The sequence below is a fragment of the Typopeltis vanoorti genome, chromosome 7 (genome assembly GCF_054136105.1).
Source record: "Typopeltis vanoorti isolate ZY-2024b chromosome 7, IOZ_Tvanoo_1.0, whole genome shotgun sequence".
Lineage (NCBI taxonomy): Eukaryota > Metazoa > Arthropoda > Arachnida > Uropygi > Thelyphonidae > Typopeltis > Typopeltis vanoorti.
Window position 1 is genome coordinate 81,297,349 of NC_143555.1, and position 20,828 is coordinate 81,318,176.

At 33.9% G+C, this 20,828-nt stretch overlaps 1 protein-coding gene across 2 annotated transcripts in view; it reads right to left on the bottom strand.

The window, feature by feature from the left end:
* Nucleotides 1–6,737: 6,737 nt before the first annotated feature.
* Nucleotides 6,738–20,828, bottom strand: part of LOC150104811 (uncharacterized) — a 46,442-nt gene continuing 32,351 nt past the window's right edge. For both annotated transcript variants that reach the window (XR_016548596.1, XM_090396203.1), the window contains one exon: nucleotides 6,738–7,036. Coding sequence is in view for 1 of the 2 variants with exons in the window: in XM_090396203.1 (XP_090252329.1) it covers nucleotides 6,770–7,036 (267 nt within the window). In the remaining variant the exon portion in view is untranslated. The remainder of the gene's footprint in view (nucleotides 7,037–20,828) is intronic.

Below are 20,828 nucleotides of genomic sequence, written 5' to 3' on the forward strand. Positions count from 1 at the left end.
CTGTATGAATGTATTGTTAACCTACAAGGGCTGTAACAGATACAAGGAAGTAGATATCAACAACATGCTGCATGTGCATGGCCTGAACTTAAATACAAGCCACTGAAAATTTGTGTGTGTGTGTGTGTGTGTGTGTGTGTGTGTGTGTGTGTGTGTGTGTGTGTGTGTGTGTGTGTGTGTGTGTGTGTGTGTGTGTGTGTGTGTGTGTGTGTGTGTGTGTGTGTGTGTGTGTGTGTGTGTGTGTGTGACAGAGTGAGAGAAGGGAGGATTATGTATGCAAATATTTATAAAATCGGAAAAGATAATATAATTTATCAGCGAGCTTCAGTAGCTCAGTCGGTTTCGAAGTCCTTGGGTTGGAAAGACCTAGGTTCAAATCCATAACTTCATAGACGGGAAGAACCTTCCAGAAACTCGAGGTTTACATACCGCAATCAGGCAGCCGTCCAGAAGAACACAAAATTTATATATTTAAGTATAAGACTTACCACCGCATCCTAAACTTACGGGTTATACATTTTAATTTCATTTATGAAAATTTTTTTTATTGAAAACCAAATGAATAAATAGCACCAGTAGAATTTAATCCACCTTCGGAAAGGGAATAAATAAATGGATGAATGAAATCCCGGTCATAACAGCTGCCATACATAAAATTGAAACTTGGGGATAATTTATTATATATAGTGATATCGTAAGAATTTCATTGGTCTTTATATTTGTGTGGTCAGTGCTTGTGCCGTAATGTAGTTACTTTTGATTAGTGTTATATTATTATTTAAATGTTTTTTAAAAATTAATTTAATTATGAATATACTCTTAACATATATGTACATATTCATGTAAAGAATAAGCATAATGATGAAAAGTAAAAATAAATTACTACCGAATAATATGTACAGACAGAAAGAGAGAGAGAGAGAGAGAGAGAGAGAGAGAGAGAGAGGACATTATATTGCAAAAAATAATATATAAAAGTACATAGAGTAAGCAAAACTATTTTATGGTGACGGAGCTCTACTTTCTCTGTCTAATTTTAACATGATTTTAATATAATTTTCAGAAATATAAAAGTTTAAGTATATAATCATATTCTGTTTTTGCTTTAGATACTTTCTTTTTTTTTTTTTGAAATTTATGTCGCTCTAAGAAGGAATCAAATACTTCAAATGGCTGGAAGACAGATTTATTAAAATTTAATGCACAATGATTATCGGCTTTAGCACTATTGAACACGTCAGTATTGATGTTATGTGTTTATGTGACACATAAAAATAAAAATAAAGTTTAAAAAATAATGTTTTTTTTTTTTTTTTTAAAAAAGTGTATTGCGAACACGGAGGAGAAGGAAAACGTATATTATGAATGTGGTTTGAGATTTGGATAATTCGTTAACTTCCTGTCTTTGTCGAGGAAAATAAATTTACAGTGTTTGAATTCACATGCACATATTTATGCATGTGAATTCAACACACGTAAATCGTTCATGGGAGAGATTTACTATAGCAGTGTGAGTGAGGTAAGTTATATACCCCCCCCCCCCCTTAGAGACCATAGTTCTTTTTTAAACTATTTTAGGGCCATAATTAGTGGAGTACTGGTCTCAGGAAATAAAAATCCTCCTCCTCCACCACACCACTTGACATCATTCGTAAATATTTATTCAACGATGCGGATGGATATTTGTGAATATTAATCTGTGGGTTGGAAAAGGAGACACTGTCCACTCGGCCAAACCAAACCAACAAATTAATATATGCCAATAACATTACTATGTTATTGACATATACTGTATTGATATTCGTTCAATTCTTTGGGCAAATGCTGATATTTATCTAATTCTTTGGACAAATATAGATATTTGTTTAATTCTTCGGATAATTCAGATCAAAATGTTATTATTTTATTATATTAAAAAAAGTTCGTCCAGTAAGAAGGACGTGATCCTTGAATCTCCTCATTTCATAGTTAGCGGTTTGGCTAACTTCTGTCTTATTCCATACAAATTCATTGAAGTAGCTCCCCATATCATACATCAGCATTGTTTATTCTATTATAAATTCTAAATTTAATTTACCATCTTTACCGAAAGTTGTATCTAAATAACTGAAATATTTGACTTGTTATATAGGCTCACCGTTAAGAAATGTAGTTGATGTCAATGTTCCTGTCTATGTTCATATTTTCGTCTTTTTATTCCAATTTTCTTACCAAAGTTGTTAGAATGTTTATTTAATTTAGTAAAGAGTCCCAATGACTGATACCGAATTATTAAGGTGTATGACATTATCTGGATAAAGTAACGAGATGAGTTGAATATTTTCAGTTTTGATATTAAGCCTGGTACCACTTTCCCTCATAATGTGATCCGTATAGATGATGAATGAATGAAGGTAGAAGTAGCGCCCATTTTCCTGTACCTTCTTTAATTTAACTGCTAACTTACACCTTAAATATAGCCTACGTATTGCTTTTCACTTAACACTTTATCATATGCCTTTTCAAGACTGACAAACTTAAGTACAGATCTTTTTATATTCGCATGATTTCTCAACTATCTGTCTTAAAATGAAAATCTGAGCCTCACAACCTCTGTGTGACTGGAACTCTTCACAATTTCTCTTAGCTGCTTTTCACATATGCTTGCGTAAATCCTACCTAGAACATTCAACAAGGGAAATTCCTCCTCAATTCTCAAGTCACTTTATTTTCTTTCATAGATAAGCGCTATAAGAGCTTTATTCCATCAGGAATCCGAGTTCCAGCCTTTTTTCAGACCTTTCAGATCAAATATTGCAGATGTCTGATTCCTCTCCCCTCCATTTCAGGTACTGATATGCAATTTTGACTGCATCCCCCTTGAATATTTCCTGCCACTGTTAAGTCACCGCTTCTTTCATTTTAACAATGTTTCACAGTAATTGCAGCTGACAGAGAAGGATATTGTCACATGGAATTTGATGGGCTCAGTTTATTTAGAGAGGGTAGACCAGATAAGAAGAGCAGGAAAGTACTACTGATGATTGCAGAGGAATTAAATCCAACAAGAGTAGTAATCTCCAATGCTGGTGGTAGAAGAGTAATACAGGAAATGAGCTTGTGACTGTTTCGCGTGAGATAGCGATTAACAGGAAAGAATACACTGTTCGGTTCTATTGCAGACGAGGATCATCTGAAGGGAGACATCGAACTGCATAAACAGATAAATCTTATGCATACAACGAAGGTTATCATTAAAGGTCATTTCAACTATGGGCATATAGACTGGAGGGGTGAGAAAGCATGCAAGAAGAGGGGAAATGCATTTATAGAATTAGTCATGATTAACTACACTAAGCGTCATATGACACTGGATCTAGTAATAGTGTTTGATAATGTCTATAAATAAATTGACTATTATACTGCTAAGTGATCATGCAGTTTCTTCTTGGGAAGTGACAATGTAAGGGATCTGACTGACAGAAAAGGAGGGGAGGGAGGATATGTGAAACTGTAAGGCAGTTTCACATATCCTCATATGTTTTCCACATATGTTTCCTTATATCCTCGTATGTTTTTCACATATGTTTATTATAAACAGTTGATTATAATAAACTAAAAAAGCAACTTGATGCAGTCCCTTGGTATAGAATAACTGCATGGTAGAGGAATGAGCATTAGAATTAGTGAAAGGGTGCCTAAAGGAGGTTTATATGTTGTATCCACAGCGCTAGGAGAATTAACCATATGGGAGTTAAAAATATGAATAACACTTTGAAGCAGGAGCTACATAAAAAGAGAAAGGAATCCAGTATCGTGATAAGACTCAGGAGTAATGCAAAGAGCAAGCCAGGAGAATGATGGCGTTGAGGGAGACAAAATCGGATTAGGACAAGGAGTTAGCCGAACAGACCAAATTTATCAAGTAAAAAAAATCAGTGAACCAGGATGGTAGAAAAATGTGAGATACGTAAGAAATGGCTGAGTTGCTAAGTGTTCTCTTAAATAAGTTCTTATTATTATTCCTTCCTTCCTCTTTTACCTTGTGGTGTCGAGGATTTTCTATTCACTTAACCGCTACCGTATCGAGGATAAGGTGGTTAGCCCTATGCCTCCCGGTGAGTTCTTTGTCTGTAGATGCGTGTATTCTCGGGCCGGTTTGGCAGTTCTTGGGGACGAAAAAACCCGAGTTTCCGGGTGGAAAAAACTCCTACCTCCGTATAAGACCGGCTAACTCACCTTTAGTCGAAAGAGACCAGATAAAGGGTCCTCACGTCACTGACGGTAATCGGAAAGCCCTTTGGTCGGAAAGTAAAAAAAAACGAAACTTTGGTCTTTCCGACCAAAGGGCTTCGTTTATACTGACTGAGCTACGGAGGCCCCTCCTTAAATAAGTTATATCATATATTCCAAGCAGCTCCATTAGCTCTCTGGATGACAGCGAGGAACTGGACGAAAGAATAGAGGAATCTTGATTCAAATACTGGATGGGATATTGATACCGATGCTTCCTCAGTGAGTCCTTAAACCACCTGCAGGAGCATACATAAAATAATAATAATAATTTTTGTAGACATTCAGAATATCTTTATCTTCAGTTATTATATCAGATTATACTGTATATCATTACATCCTTTATCATCTCACATTCCTTCCACAGCAGTCTTCTTTAGTTATTTCTAAGTTTCTTCATCAACTTCCAGAACATTTTGCCTCCTTCCTAATATTTATCCTCTATGCTCTTTTATCTTTCTTACATTTCACTGTATTCTCTCAGAGCACATGCTGACTTACCTGCTAGGACCTTTTGACATCCTTTCTTCTTCTTTTTTTTGCTGGACTGCCTCTTTAACTTGTTGAGTCCACCATGAAGTTCTGATTTTTCTATTCTTGTAAAGAACTTCAGAGTTTGCCACTGAGACTTCATGATTATTTTTGTTTGTAAACTCGTTCGTTTTTCTCCAGTACTATTTGTATATCTTAATCTACCATTTTTCACCTCAGAAAGATGCTCAACTTTGATATTTGTTTTAAAACATTTGTTATATTTTCTTTTTAATATAATTATTATTTATTCTACTGAAAAATAAATGATGATCAATTTCTATTTCAAATCTCCTGAACTTGTATACAACAGATTTGAAAGGGATCATACAAGAGATCTCCTGTACAGAACAGAATATATCATCTGCTTACCATTATTTCTAACTTTGTTTGCTATTTTCTCCAAATTTTCCCGAAGCATTTCGGTATGTCTGATATTCATTTCCTGCTCTGCTGTTTAGCTCTCCAACAAGGAGACGTTTTTTCCCTTCCACCCCTTTATGTCAACAGCCTAATGACTCAAAAATTCCTCCACTTCTTTCTTAGTAGAAGAATCTTCAGTAGGACCATACGCACAAATAAGATTTCATTGTCCAACTTTTTGAAATATGATCGCATCGCTCTAAATGCAAGTGTCTATCGATTCATAATTTTATCTCCGTGTTTAGTGTTGAATGCTGTAGCTACTCCTTCGACTTTTATATTTATACTTATATTTATTATTTAGCAGAATATCACCTGTTTTTGTCTTCTTTGTTTTGGTAACACCAATTTTGTCGAAATGGACTTCTCTAGCTTTGCCAGCTCGACTTCTCCTGGTGCTGTCTTCAATTCTGCTGATATTGAGTTTTGATCATTTTATTGTCCAGTGGACTTAGATATTTTAAAACAACAAAAGTATATAAATTTATTACTTAACATAAACTTTAATTTAATGATTTAAGGAATATTTGTAGTCAGGGTAGTCTTCCAGGACATGACCTTATAGTATTTTCTTATATATGATAAAAATGAAGACAGAAGGGGGGGAAATTTTGAAGGAAAAAAAAAAAAACTCTAATATTTATAATGCAGATAAATTTGACAGGGTTTCCTCTTTACACACACACACACACACACACACACAGAATTAATCTAGAGAAAAACCTCTTTTGGCTCGCAAACAGGTGATGCTCCTGTGCAGGATAGTAACTACTTGTGCGTGCCTTGACGAACTTTACCTATAAATCAAATGTACTATATTGTTTTGGAATGGTTGATGCTGACAATAAGTTGACAGCGTGATTACTGCAATTACAGCAAGAATTATATCCATAAATTATAACGCATACTGATTTCCATAGTAATTTTATCGTTACGAAGAAAGTCTAAAAATACGTCTGGCTTATTTAATTAATAAAAGATTCTGACAGCTTATTAACGGCATAGTTTTAAAAAATCCAAAATTTATTCCAATATTTTTTCTTACTACTATTATCATTAACTACTACTATCACTGAAGCGTTTTCGATGATAAACAAAGGTAAACAAAGTGAATTTGAATAACACGGAATTTCAAGTAACTGTTCAAATATTTTTACTAGTTACAGTCGAAGGTAACCAGGTTTTGTTTTGTTGTTTTAAAATTATTTGTACCCAGAGAGCGTAATATTTAAATCATTACTTGAAATTCCATGTTCTGATTTAGTTTTGCTTTGTTTACATTTGCTATCGTTTATATTTGCCTGGATCATTCATAGAGAGAAGCTATTCGCGTCAACTGGCACAGTAAAATGTATTTTGGTTCCATAAAATGGTAGTTATTAATGACCATTTTAATTAAAATTAAAATTGCTCCAAAATTTTCTCATACATATATATAACATTGAGTATTTCGACTGCTTCCTAAGTGAAGAAGTATAAAAAAATTTTGAGTTGTATGACATATATTTATATCCATATGCTATTTTATTATTTCATCATTTCCTTAACTGACAATAATTTCCCCACTCCCTTTTTTGACAAAATAGCTAGAGAAAAATACTAGATTAATGGCAGATCGCACACAAAAGAGTATGCTGATAACTAATCTCCACTGCTTCTTTCCATCCTTCCGAAAATGATGAATTGCTCTAACGACTGCCAACAGCACAATCAGCGACACGACATCTTCCCTGAAATGATCTCTTCTTTCTGGTGACTTCCAGACACTGACTTTCTCGGATACTATCAAAGCCTCGGAAATGTGTCGGAGCTGCAAAAGTTACAATTATATTCTATTCAGAAACTTTATTGAATTTCTTTCTATTAAACAGGAAATGATATGCTTTATAAACATCTCTATATAAATGTTTAACAAAAAGTTAGCTATTTCCAATTTCGAAAATAATTTACATGTAGAAATATTAATAATTAAACGAGAATATAATTGTACTCTAGGAAGACGTAGCAAGGCGCTCGATGACTTTCACGTGATCATTATAAGCAGACGATATGACGTAAAAAACAGCAGTAGTACTGTAAATAGAAATATTTTTAGCTCTTGTAGCGCGATATGCAAAAGTGAAATACTGTATAAAATCCTTGAATCTGAATGTATTTGTATAAAAAAAAAGTAAGTAATATTTGCAAAACTATTATATTTCTTAATACTAATAATAATATCAAAATCCTATATTTAGTTAGAGAGAGAAATATTTATTCCAAGATTAGAATATCATAAATTAAAATATCACATTATTGCATTTATTTGTCGCGGTGTAAAAAATGACGTTAATACACATTCTTCGAATGCGCATACATAAAAGGAAAATATGATTTATGATAAAGTCACTTGTTTGACGACCTGGAAACCAAGGCGTTCTTTGTTACTCAATAATGTAGTTGCTGTGGTGCCACTCATCGCCATTATATAACCCATTGGACGATTAATGTCTTGTGCAGTCACCTACGCACTAGTCGACTACTATGATTACGTCATTTCACCTTCGCTGTGATGGGTTGTCGTTCCAGCAGACTTTTTTTTCCCTTCTTCTTCTTTCAGTCATATGTTAGCAGCCAAGGTACGACGAACTGTAATAGCCGTTAATGTGTATTAATTGTGAACGTGACGTTCATTATATATTTCTAAATATACTTTAAAATTGAAAAAAAAAATATATTATTTTGGTCCACCCCCACACACGTTTCTCAGTTGCGTAATTGCTGCTTACGTGCAGGGAGTCACAAATTCCACAGTGTCATGTGTGAGAACTTCCGTGCCTCTGAGGTCATCTTGTAGTGCACGAGGTCGACGTTACAGCTGATATCAATGACTATGAATGTGTTTCTCGTACTATGCATTCCTAATTGGTTTGGTATGTCTGAAAAGCATGAACTTTGTCAGATTATACATCATTCGGGAAGTGGCGAAAGTTACTTATTCGGTAGTAAATGGGGATGGATATGAATAGAACAGTAGTTTCATTACCATCTCTTTGGCTTCATCAACATAGTTTGGTTACTACACTATATGTATTTATATTTACGTTAAATAATATAGTGTGATCACAGTATTATGTATAATAAATAAATAAATTACAAATGTTTGAAAAAAAAAATATGGATTTGGAAAAAAATGCAGCTGATTAGTGTTTCATACATATTCAGGATAAGTCCGATTTTGAGCTTTTCAATAAAAACTGTTCCAAGTGTTTTGTTCTGTTTGCTACACAGGACAATTGTTTTCAGCTGCATTTTAAATTGATAATCTACAAAGGTGAAGATTAATATCATCTGAAAAATTTAAACATTAAACTTTTAATTCCATGATTAATGTCACCGATTAAAGACAATTGAAACCAACAATGGATCTCGTAGTACTGCTTTTCATAGAATCCCTCTAATCACAGGGATCCATTCGGAAGAATGGACATTCAACTACGTTCTTCCTTTTCACCCTTAATCATTCTTATATCCATTTCGGTATCTTAAATGCCAAATTTCTCGAATTTGTAAATAAGGCAATAGCCAGCTACCGTATCGAATGCTTCACTAAACTCGAAATGCAATATAGGATGTCAAAGCTAATTTCTTTGTAACAGCGTCATATTAATTAAACTTGATAAACAAGCTTCGTTTTAACAAAATCATGTTGCTATTGGCTTCGCCTACTGCCTTTGGGGAATAAAAGGCGTTAGCAGATTCATTATTTTTATATATTTTTTTATTCCTTATAATTTTGATTATAGCTATATATCTCTGTAGGCTTTTCTTAAGAACAGACTTCATTATTTTAATCGCCACGGATATCAGACTTATGGACCTCAAATTTTCTGTTTCATTTTTCATTTCTCCCGTCTGAATTCGGGGTAACGTTTGCACTTCTCCAATTAACTGGAACTTCCCTAATCTAATCATGCCTTCATTATTGAAACTAACTGTTTGACTCCCCCCCCCCCTCTCTCTCTCCTTGCTTGCATTATAGTAGCATGCTGAGATATATATATCTCGACTATTACACAGAGCCCAATTAAGTTTCATACAAGCGAAGTTTTTTGTTAAGTCTATTCTCAAGTCATTCAGATGTCTTAAGTCCGCTACCTATGTAGAGCAATTTTTTGTTAATCCTGCCCATGATAGGTTTTTAACCTCTAGCATAATTAGTACCGTGGGCGGATTGATATATATTTATATAATCGAGAACTCTGGTCTAGAGATCAAACAAAACTTTGTAAGCCATTTAAAGGATCATAAATCAATTTATACTTTTATTTTTTTATGTTAAATATAAAAATATGCCATTTCTCTTTCTTGACACTCCTAACTAATGCCTTCTTATACTCTGCTTTAATAGATTTTATAAATTTAGTGATCTTATTATGAAGGCCTTTAAATTATTTTAATATGCGAATCTCCCCAGAAGTTTATAACTGGTCCAAGTCACTTTCCTTATATGGTTCATTAATTCTATTGTTATTCATTTTGATTTGTTTCTAGAGTGATAATGTTTAATTAGCAAACAGCAGTTGGTAGCTACTTCCTTAAACATTTTCATTTATCATTTGCAGTATTATTTTCATTATTCAGTGACACAAATTTATGATCATGATCACAAATAAAATATCAAAAATAGTTGATAATTTTAGAAATGTGTGTGTGTGGGGGGGGGTATTGTTTTAAGTTATGAATTTTGAATAAGATGATAAAAAGTACTATACTTCCTTTGGTTAGAACTTAGTGATGCAAGCGGTTTATTTTGGACTGAAGAAGCTCGTCGTTGAAATTTAATCTTTTCATCTACAGACGCTATTTTGTATTTATCTTGACATATGTACAAAGATGTGTAGCTGAAAAGATAAACAGAGAGAAAAAGTAGATTACAGGCCAATGTGGTGGTGTGGATCCATGGTTTTATTACTTGATTCGCAAGATTACTTGTCTTACTGATACTGACGTTGTATGTATATATATGTATGTATATATATATATATATATATATATGTATATATATATATATATATATATATATATATATATACATATATATATATATATATATATATACATATATATATATATATATATATATACATATATATATATATATATATACATATACATATATATATATATACATATATATATATACATATATATATACATATATATATATACATATATATATATATACATATATATATATATACATATATATATATACATATATATATACATATATATACATATATATATATACATATATATACATATATATATATACATATATATATATATATATATATGGCACCACATGTGTACTGATCAAAATAATGTCGCAGCCTAATAAAAAAAATTAGCATAAAAAAAGAAGAAAGTCCAAACTAGGGCAGTCAGCAATTAAGAAACGGCCATCACTCTTCAAGTGCCAAAAGTCAGGGAGAATGAAAAATGTGGTTTTTGGAAACATTGGTAATTAAGGCCAACTAACTAATTACCACACAACATACTTTGTGTACCGATTTTAGTTGTTATGTATCGTGGACAGGTTTTTCTTTCTTTCTAATTTTTATTTTTGTTATCCCCCCCCCCTCCTCACTATCTCGATTTCACACATACAAGGAAAATTTTACAAGTATACAAAGAAAATTTTATGGACATTTTCAGCTAAGTGGGGCTAATTTCGATCTCACACTGAAGCGGTGAGGATTTTTTTTTTTCTATCGACAACTTAACTTTCTTTATTTCAAAATAGATAATCTCGTCAGTAGGCATCACACGATTGACACATTCTCTCTGTGAATTTAGTTGTCACTTCGTTAATTGAAAACAACTAACTCACGATTTAATTTTTTTTCTAGTTTTTTTTTTTTTTTTTGTATAAACATTTTTGTTAGTTCTTCTATATGGAAGAAATTACCATTTAGTTAACAGAATAATAATGCACGAGATAATTTCCAGGGTGACGATATGATATGGCTTCGATTTTATTTGTCACTCGTATCCACAATTTTTGCCTGTTCGTATAAAGGAATGTCTCAAATTACCTGAAGAAAAACCCCGCAGTTACCGTTCGAAATCGATACCGTTTCTTCTCCTAGTGGTGGTGAAAGTCTGGATTTTTCTTTTCTTTTTTTTTTTTTAAGATGGCGGGAATTGACAAAACTGGTACGATTTGGGTAGTAATTGGGAAAAAAATGTTTGTTTCATTTTTTCAATGACCATTATCAATAATTTATGATAAATCTTAATTAACTCCTTTTTACCTCTCTTTTAAGCATTTTTTTCTAATTTATTGGTACAGAGAATTCATATGCTGCTAAAATAAATAAATAAATTGCATATTCACAACATAGATTTCCAATAATGCTGTGAATTATATAGAAATAGTGGATATTAAAGATCCAACATTATTTCAAAGCCAAATGTATATAGAAACTTCGGAAGTTTCGAAATTTCGACCAGAGAGCCTGTGAGAATACAATCCTCGTCATCGGAGTTGCCTTAGCTTTCACTACTTAAAAGACACGAGCACTGCTCAGGCGTCCATGTCATAATAATACTAGTTTATGTTGTCTGTCTGTTTTCTGTTTACACGAGTGCGTCTTGACGAAAGCATTGTAAAGCTTTACCACCTTGCCCATAGCTGCACTCCTGACAGGAAATGAGATGACCTATTCAATGAACGCATGACGTCATCCTGAGAGAATGACGTCATTCATTCAGGAAAATTCAGCAGTTTCACGCTTTCGATTAGATTAATTGTTTTCGATATTTTAGCAAATATTATAGCATATAATTTCATATCATTCGATAATTAATGTATTCCATAGTCCGATTTAAAGCAAAATCGAGAAGGCAGTTTCGTCCATCTTTTTTGCTGGCGCGCGCGCGCACACACACACACACATTTGGGAAGGAATTGGATTTATTCCCCGCCCCAAGATGTTTCCTGAACTTTTTTCTCACTTATCTTTATAACTAGCATGTATTATAACTGAAGCGTTTCGAAGTGTAAATTCAGTTTTGTGCTGGATATATTGGAGCATTTTTTTTTTTTTGCTTCAAAGTTTATCGATTATTTTTGATCGTGATCCGCATTTTATTTTATTAATTATTTTGTGCTGGATATATTGGAGCATTTTTTTTTTTTTTTGCTTCAAAGTTTATCGATTATTTTTGATCGTGATCCGCATTTTATTTTATTAATTATTGCTAATAACTACACAGAGAATATTTAAGAATTAATTAATAAAAAATTAGGCTCTTTTCTGGCAATATTTCCCCCCCCCCCAAAAAAAATTGATTTGGTTAATTAAATGTTTGCATTCCGCCTGCGAATTAGATTTTTAGAAAGTTCCATGTATGGTCTCTAGAGCAGAGCTTCCGGAGTACGTAAAAAAATAAACAAAAAAAAAAAAAGATGAAAACACCTTAGTCCGCCAACGGGACTAACGCACTACGCACTATAGGTTTATAATCTTTCCTGTGTAGGATAGATATATTTATTATTATTATTATGTGATCCTTCCAGGGAATCCAAGACTCATCGAGGGAGGGCACCTACTCTACAGCTCTGTCTCGACCACTCAATCCATCAACTACAACGAACCACGACTACCATCATCTACTCCAACGCCATCTACCGCCCACTACCACCACCACTAGTATTTTCACAGACAATCACAAACATTCAAACCCGCATCCTTTTGCCTGGAGAGCGGATAGGCTGACCGCTAAATATATATATATGTGTGTGTGTGTGTGTTCATGTTCATTTCTTTGATTGTTCACCACTGTAGTATAAAAATCAGAGAGAAATAATTTAAAAAAATTATAATTAAAAAAAAATAAATAAAAGAAGGTAGATTAAAGAGTCTTTTTAATGTCGAACGTTAAATTATCTTCACGAACAGCATGTGGTCACGTTTTTGATTTTAACATGTATAACTGGCAACCATTACATCTCTTTGGTTATTTGTAAAATTCCTCTCGAAAAATTTGAACTGAACTGAATTCTATATGACAGGCAACTACTCGTGGAGGGATGGTAGCGGGCAGTGCAGTGGAGCGGCGTTCATGGAAATACCTATAGAAAAGACAATGCAACAGAGCATCCATGGGAAAGAGACAGGTGGGAGTCAGTGAGAGGAAGTAATCAATTAAGCGAATTGCTCTCTTCTGTATACAGTCCCTTTTTCTTTTGATAGCACAGATCTCCAAACAAGATGTGTATCCTTTCTTTGGATGAATTACACTTCTAGTCTCTCCTGGCACAACCATATCTGCCATAGCTTCTTCAATCACTTAAAAAAAAAAAAAAACTTCGTGCACATTTTCGCCCAAGATACATGAATATAAATCCAAAATATGCACAATCATGGAATAATCTTCACATATTTGGGATGTTACACCTGAAAAACCCTCTCCAAGATTGCATGATGTTGTTCATAAGAAGGCAATCCAATTAACTGACGATCCTCTATCATCGATTCACTCAAATCACTCTGTTATAGAAGTTTCGATTCTTCCGTATGCCTCTTTTATAGGTATTTTCACGCAGAGTATTCTGATCAATTGGTGATCATCATTTCTTCACTTTCTTCCAAAATTTTGATAACATTAGTAACTGCTAGTATCCTAAAAAAAATTAAACCTTCACCTATTCGATGTCAAAAGAACCATTCTTTTCTTTCTTTTTACTCTCTTGCCCACAAATGACAGAAAACAGTCCAATGATTGTTGTTTTGGATTGCACAAAAACAACAATCATTGGACTATAGAAGCAACTGAAGTGTAGAAACTGCACTTCGGTTGCTTTTGAACTGCTTTTTTTTATATAATTCCACCCACGAAAGGTAAATTTTATTTTATTTTAGTTTCTAACTTCGCACTGAAACAGTGCTACATACTATGGTCCCACATGTAGGACTATAGGAGAGCTAAACCCCAACGCTATTCTGTTTAATCCAACTCCCAACTGGAGATTTGAGAAGTCATTCGCTAGTAAGTCGTCCATGTTGCCAGTGTGCCCTGCAAGGTATGCAAAGAGTGTATCTTGAAATCAGCTCGAGAGAGTTCAAAGCTTAGTAAGTCCATATAACTGCTGACACCATACACCTTTAAAAGATACAGTTACAGAGGTAAATTTTGATACGATATGGTGTTCTTCCTGAAGTGACCGTAGCAAGTCTTGGTTTGTAGCATAGTAGGTAGCTTCCTCATGATGGAGGGTAGTGAGTGGTCACCCAGCACCTACAAATTGTGCGTCAATAACAACTAACTCATCTCCTCTCTTTACTACAAGTTCAGACTTCCTTGATCTAATGTTAGTCCTATACTGAGATTCTACTGCTGTTATCCAATCTTTATTCTTCAACCTATTCTCTATAGCCCTCACTATTGCATCGTGTCTTTTGACACGTACTCAATATGTGCGATAACAACCTTGACCAATATGAGCTAAAGTTTGTATACTCTGACATGCTGCTCTGCAGTTCTTGTCATGACTTTTTCCCGAGTTGGACGAGCTAGAGTCGGCAGAGCATTGATTTATTCTTGTCCTAATTAAATCTATACATTCAAAACCAGGCAGAAAGGAAGCCAGTTCCATCTTTGATCCATTGATGCTGAGAGGCAAATTGCTTATATTCTTGTATAATGCAGCTCCATCGACTGAATGGCACACATTAAAGCTCATCTCCTTTGTTCAGCCGAGGAAGTCGTAATCGGCGTCCTTCCATCAACCACCCATCCAGAGGTACGTCGATAATCATCCGTGATTATCCTCATTAATACATGAAGTCCAAGAGGCAGCAAGACATACTTCTAAAGTTGTGATAGAATTTTTCTACAACCTGGATAGACGTAATCTAGGAACTAACCATCGCAACGAGGGAATTACAAGCTCTCCATGGGTTGCAATGGTTGGAATCCACTGCTGGCGAGAATATTTGTGCAGGTCTTTAGGTGGGAGTTGAATTTCATCGTCCAGTATTAGACTACCATCCTGCTTACTAGAGACCTGAATTGGTTTGAAAAAGTTTCATGTTTAGTTGTTGGAGAGAAGGTTTCCAGAGTATCTGATTCTTCCTATACACAGTACTAATTCTAATGTATTATACGAATTCTGAAGTGCTAGTGGCACATCATCAGGAAGACGTAACGACGAACGGACTGCCACATCCATCCGGGATAGTACTGAGAGACAAACGTTACCTAGGACTAAGATAGAATCTAGGAAAAAGGAAATAATTCAGAATTCCTTTAGAATTTCATTAAAATTAGTACTATGTGTAGGAAGAATCAGATACTCCGAAACCCTTCTCTCCAAAGATTAAACATGGAACTTTGTCAAGCCAATTCAGGTCTCTAGTAAGCAGGATGGTAGTCTAATACTGGACGATGAAATTAACTTCCCACCTAAAGATATGCACAAATATCCTCGCCATCAGTAGGATTACAACCTACAACCGATTGATTGCAAAGCAAGAATATTGTCCCACTCGGTGAATCAGGATGACAAACGTGTCTGTTAATTGTGCGTATGTCTCGGGAGGGGGGAAAAAAAAACTCTTCCGATTACTTAATCTTCAGTTTAAAAGCCCTTCAATGTCAGAGCACTTTTTGTTCTTACGACTACGCTACGGTTAAAATGTAAAATTTATTATTTTAATAAAGTTATAGTACGTACATACATATATACAGATGCAATAAATTACATTGTGGTAAATTTATATGTAACTAAGACAATAAAGGTTTGAGCAACAGTGATCTAGTATTATGAATAACTTTTTCCAGTTTAAATCCTTTCAGGTTTCCTTAAATGGATAAGCATGTGGGGATAGGGTGAGGCGGAGGATATGTTAGATTACTGCACAATATTTTTTGTTCATCTGGACTTTTCAGAATCCTTCTTTTTTAAAAATAAATGTCGAAAGAATGAATCAGAAGCCACTGGTTCCAACTTGGCAAGCATTTGAAATAGCCTATAAAGATTTGTCGAAAGCAAGTGATTGCTGGCAGTATCTAGAAGCATACTAACGCAGAAAATATCACCAACTTTGCATTCATTGCAAGCTTCACGAATCGTTTTGGCAAGATGCCGAACTATTTGCTACTGGAGCTTGCATTTTGTAATTCTGTGCCTTAAGAAAAAAAATAAAGGAAAAAAAAAAGGGAGGGAGTAACGGCAAATGTAGACGATTTTTAAAGGGGGGTATAAAAGAAACCCAACAAGTGAAAACAACAAAAGTAATTTTTGGTTTGTAAAAAAGTTAAACGCTGTTTAGGAAGAATAAAGAATTGCTCTGAGACATGCAGTAAAAGATCGTATCAAGAGAGGAAAGGAAAGGACACAAGTATTCTTGCAGATGCCAGGGAGAAGATGGGAAAAGATACTAGTCACTATCACTGTGTACCTACTAAATCTTGTCTCTGCCTTTAACAGCTTAATGTGATTCATTTATTTCATTACTTAACTGATTCACTTAATGCAATATTATACACAAAATTTATTATTATTTATTGACTTGTTTTTAGGACACATTCTTGAACTGCCTCAATGAAAGAGACAAAGAACATTGGAATAAGGATCCTCATTGCAGTCCTCTTAATAAAAGGAGGAAGAAGGTCAGTACAGCAGAAGGCAGAGAAGACAAAAAAAATAAGGTAAGTTTGAATCTATCTTAACATTTGCTAAAGCCTATGCGGTCCTTGCATATTTTAGGAAGGTTAGAAAATGCAAAAGTGTTAAAAGTTTTTATTTTCACTTAACAACAACAACTGTGAAGACTTCATAACGTGACCGAAACGTTGTAGTGGACTGGATTAGCCGAACAGTGATGAACTAAAGTAATTTTGCGCTTGGGATAAAAAAATAAATAAATAAAACTTGCACCCTCTTTTATTAAAGTTTTATTTATCTTTAGCTCCTCCTTATCTCCATTTCTTTTTAAGAAAGTCTGCTTCATCTGGCCTATAATATAAGCAAAATATTCTATTCTATGGACAGTATATATTTTGCTTCTATTATTATATTATACAAATATTATGCGTAATTGTTTGATACTTCTAAATTAGCAATGTAAAAAAAAAAAATATTATTGAGAATCGATACAAATTCTCTTTGTACATACAGTAACACAATCCCATCACTGCATGCTAATCGGTTTTACAGGCGCGCACTGTCTCGAGAAGGTTCCATAACCAAAACGTACAGAAGTTGCGTGAATTCAGTTATTCAGTGCAGTACACATTAGACTATATACACATAAGATTATTACTTACGCAAACGTACTTTTAGAGAGAAAAAAATTGACAGATAAAAGAGAGAGAGAGAGAGAGAGAGAAAAGAAACACTCAAGTTCTTAGAAGGAAAAAAAAAAAAAATAATAATAACCAGCCATTCCTTTGAGATAGCCAAATCATCTCCATCTGAAAAGCGCAAAATAATCGTTGTCTCCTTTGAAGGAGAATCCACTCGAGATATTTTAAACGAGAAACATTTATCCTTCTTGATCACAACTGGAATATCACTGTACTTAATGATGCTCTAACCAACAAAATACATATGATTATGGAAACATTTTAGGTATAAATAATATGATATAATAATAATGATGATGATGGTGAAAATAATTATGTATAATGATGATGATGATATTATGAATTGCATTTTTTCTTATTATTATTTTATATTTCATTTTTAAATGTTATATTTCCTTTTATATTGAACTAAGTTTTTTTCTAACTGGCATCTACAATGCTTTTTCTAAAATTTCGAAAAAATAACCGAAATAATTTGTGAAATATACTTAAATTTCTAATCATATTTCTAAAATGTAATTTTTATCTAATAATTACGAAATAAGAATAACTTGAAGTGGTAAATCAGTTGATAATGTATCCTTAACTTCTTAAATAATGAAATAGGTTTCAATAAACCCGAGATATGGGATTTGTTGATTTGCACAACTTGAAAATTAGTGCTCTAAAAGATTCTCCGGAACTCTCCTTTCAACTTCGTCAAAATTTTTTAAACATTTGTTTTTCCCCTACGCCTTTTTCTTGCTGAACTGAACCACTGCTTTATCATCATGCTCTAATCCCAAACTCGCACTTCTCTTTCGAATCCACCTTACCAAGAATTTTCCCACTGAACCTACCCGTGATTCGCAATGATTCTTAAGTTGTGTCATTACCGATTTTGGTAGATGTCAGTCGAATGCTAGATGGTATAATGGCTTCTTTAAATCAAACGATAACAAACAGAAAAAGTTTATGGCCTGTCCGCACAACAACGACTCTTCCTAATCTGGGACCTGTGAATATTTTCGTTAATCTCCATGTGATTTGGCCAAAGGCGACTACACGTTAAATAACTTTCAAGACTGCATTAGTTGTAAATAAGTGACGTTATTGTTTTGAATGGAAAAGGGAGATATATTAGTGGATAAGCATTCGTGTCGTGATTGGTGGGATACTATGAACCAAATAGGGGTAGGGTGAAAGGGGAAGCGATGTCAGTGTCCTGGATGTGTGTTGTTATGAGTTGTAGATAAGTAAATAGTTTGCGTAATGGTATTATGGGTGATGGATAGTGATAAGATAAAGTTTGGAAATGTTTGGAATTTCACTGGGGGCCCTCACTGTCAGGGACATCAGGTGGTGTGTTTGGTTCCCTTTTAGCATTGTGTGTGATATTTAGAGATAAGGGATCGTGACGTTTTGTGTTTGGAAATTTCTGGGAAACATATATCTCTCTGTGATATCACATGGTGTTTCGGTTTGCCTATGGAATTGTAGGCGATGTTTTTGAGATAAGATATCTTGGAATTTTCCCAAGGTGGCACACACACACATCCGTCATTGTCATCATGTTTTGACTTTGGTTGTCTATAGATGGCTGTACTAATTTTCCAATACAGTTTGGGGTATTTCTTTCCTATTAAAGGGTGGGAATTCTTAGAGTAGAGTCGTGATGGCGGCAGTGATTAGGCTTTTTCTGAATAATTTAATTATATGCTGGTGTCCCTCAAACACACTTTTTTTTCCATAGCTCATACATATTATATTCTATATTCATATTCTAAAGACTGTGGGAATTCTTTCTAGAAATTCTAATGATAATTTAAATTACTTACAGTCTTTCCAGAATGGCTCTTCTAAATGCGAATATTATTATTATTATTATTATTATTATTATTATTATTATTACCACGGGCTACTCCAGGAGTCCTTAGACTCATCGAGGGAGGCCCTAAACATCATGTTCACACAGCTGTTCAACATTCTCACAGTATCTATCATACCTTGCCTTGAACTCGCTCACTGTCATAGCACCCACAACAGACTCTGGCAGCTTATTCCACTCATTTACCACTCTAAAAGTAAAGAACCCAGCTCTAACACCCCTGCTAACCACGCTCTTGCCCAGCTTCCATGGGTGTCCCCTAGTTCTCCCACCACCAGTCCTGATCTCAAAAATATCATCTGAATTAATCCTATAGAATCCTTTTAGCAATTTGAATGTCTCAATCATATCTCCCCTTTTCCGCCTATCAACTAGTTTCTGCAACCCACAAATCTTCAACCCGTTCTCATATGGTTCATTCCATAGACCTGCTATCATCTTAGTCACTCGCCTCTGGATCCTCTCAACCTCCTCCCCATCAAGAAGGAACCGAGGTGACCAAATCTGGGCACAGTATATATATATACTTTGTTTGTATTAATCACATCCTTTAATATATGAGTTGTGGTATTGTTCAAAAGATATCATTTTCCCTCGGTTGGATGTTTTTCAAATACTTACATAGGACTAAGTGATTAGATATTCAAAAAAGATATTCCAAAATAGTTGAATTTTATATCCACAGCACAACACAAACGCTCACACAAAACAATATTTCTGTAAATAATCAGAAAATATAGTTGACTACATCGTTTAGATTTCCACCCATTTGGTTCCTTCATTTTCTTGGAGATGACTCATTAATTTCAGTCTTTGACCTCTATCACACTATGGAACTGTTTGTATTAATCACATCCTTTAATGTATGAGTTGTGGTATTGTTCAAAAGATATCATTTTCCCTCGGTTGGATGTTTTTCAAATACTTACATGGGACTAAGTGATTAGCATTCACATGATTGTGATGACACATATCCTAAAATTATTCATTCCTGATTAAGGATATTATACACTTATTGTTTTCAAGTAGCTGTTTGTTTGTTTACATTTTGTGTAGCTAGGAAACTGGAATTTATTTCAAATGAATATTAGCTCTGCAATATATATACTTTGTTAATTTCTATGTTACCTTTTATTTGACTGTAATATTATTAAGAAATTGTATTTACTGAATCTAACATACAGAAATTAAATAAAGTGAAAAAGACAGTATTTTTTTTTATTATTCTTCTGATTTCACATTTGCACTGATGTTCATAGTGTATGATTTCCCACTGGTGCTTATGTATAATTCACATGATTTTTCTCCATATGACATTTCAAAACAAGTTGAAGTATGGTTTTTACATAGTTCAATTATGTAAAACTCATTTTCG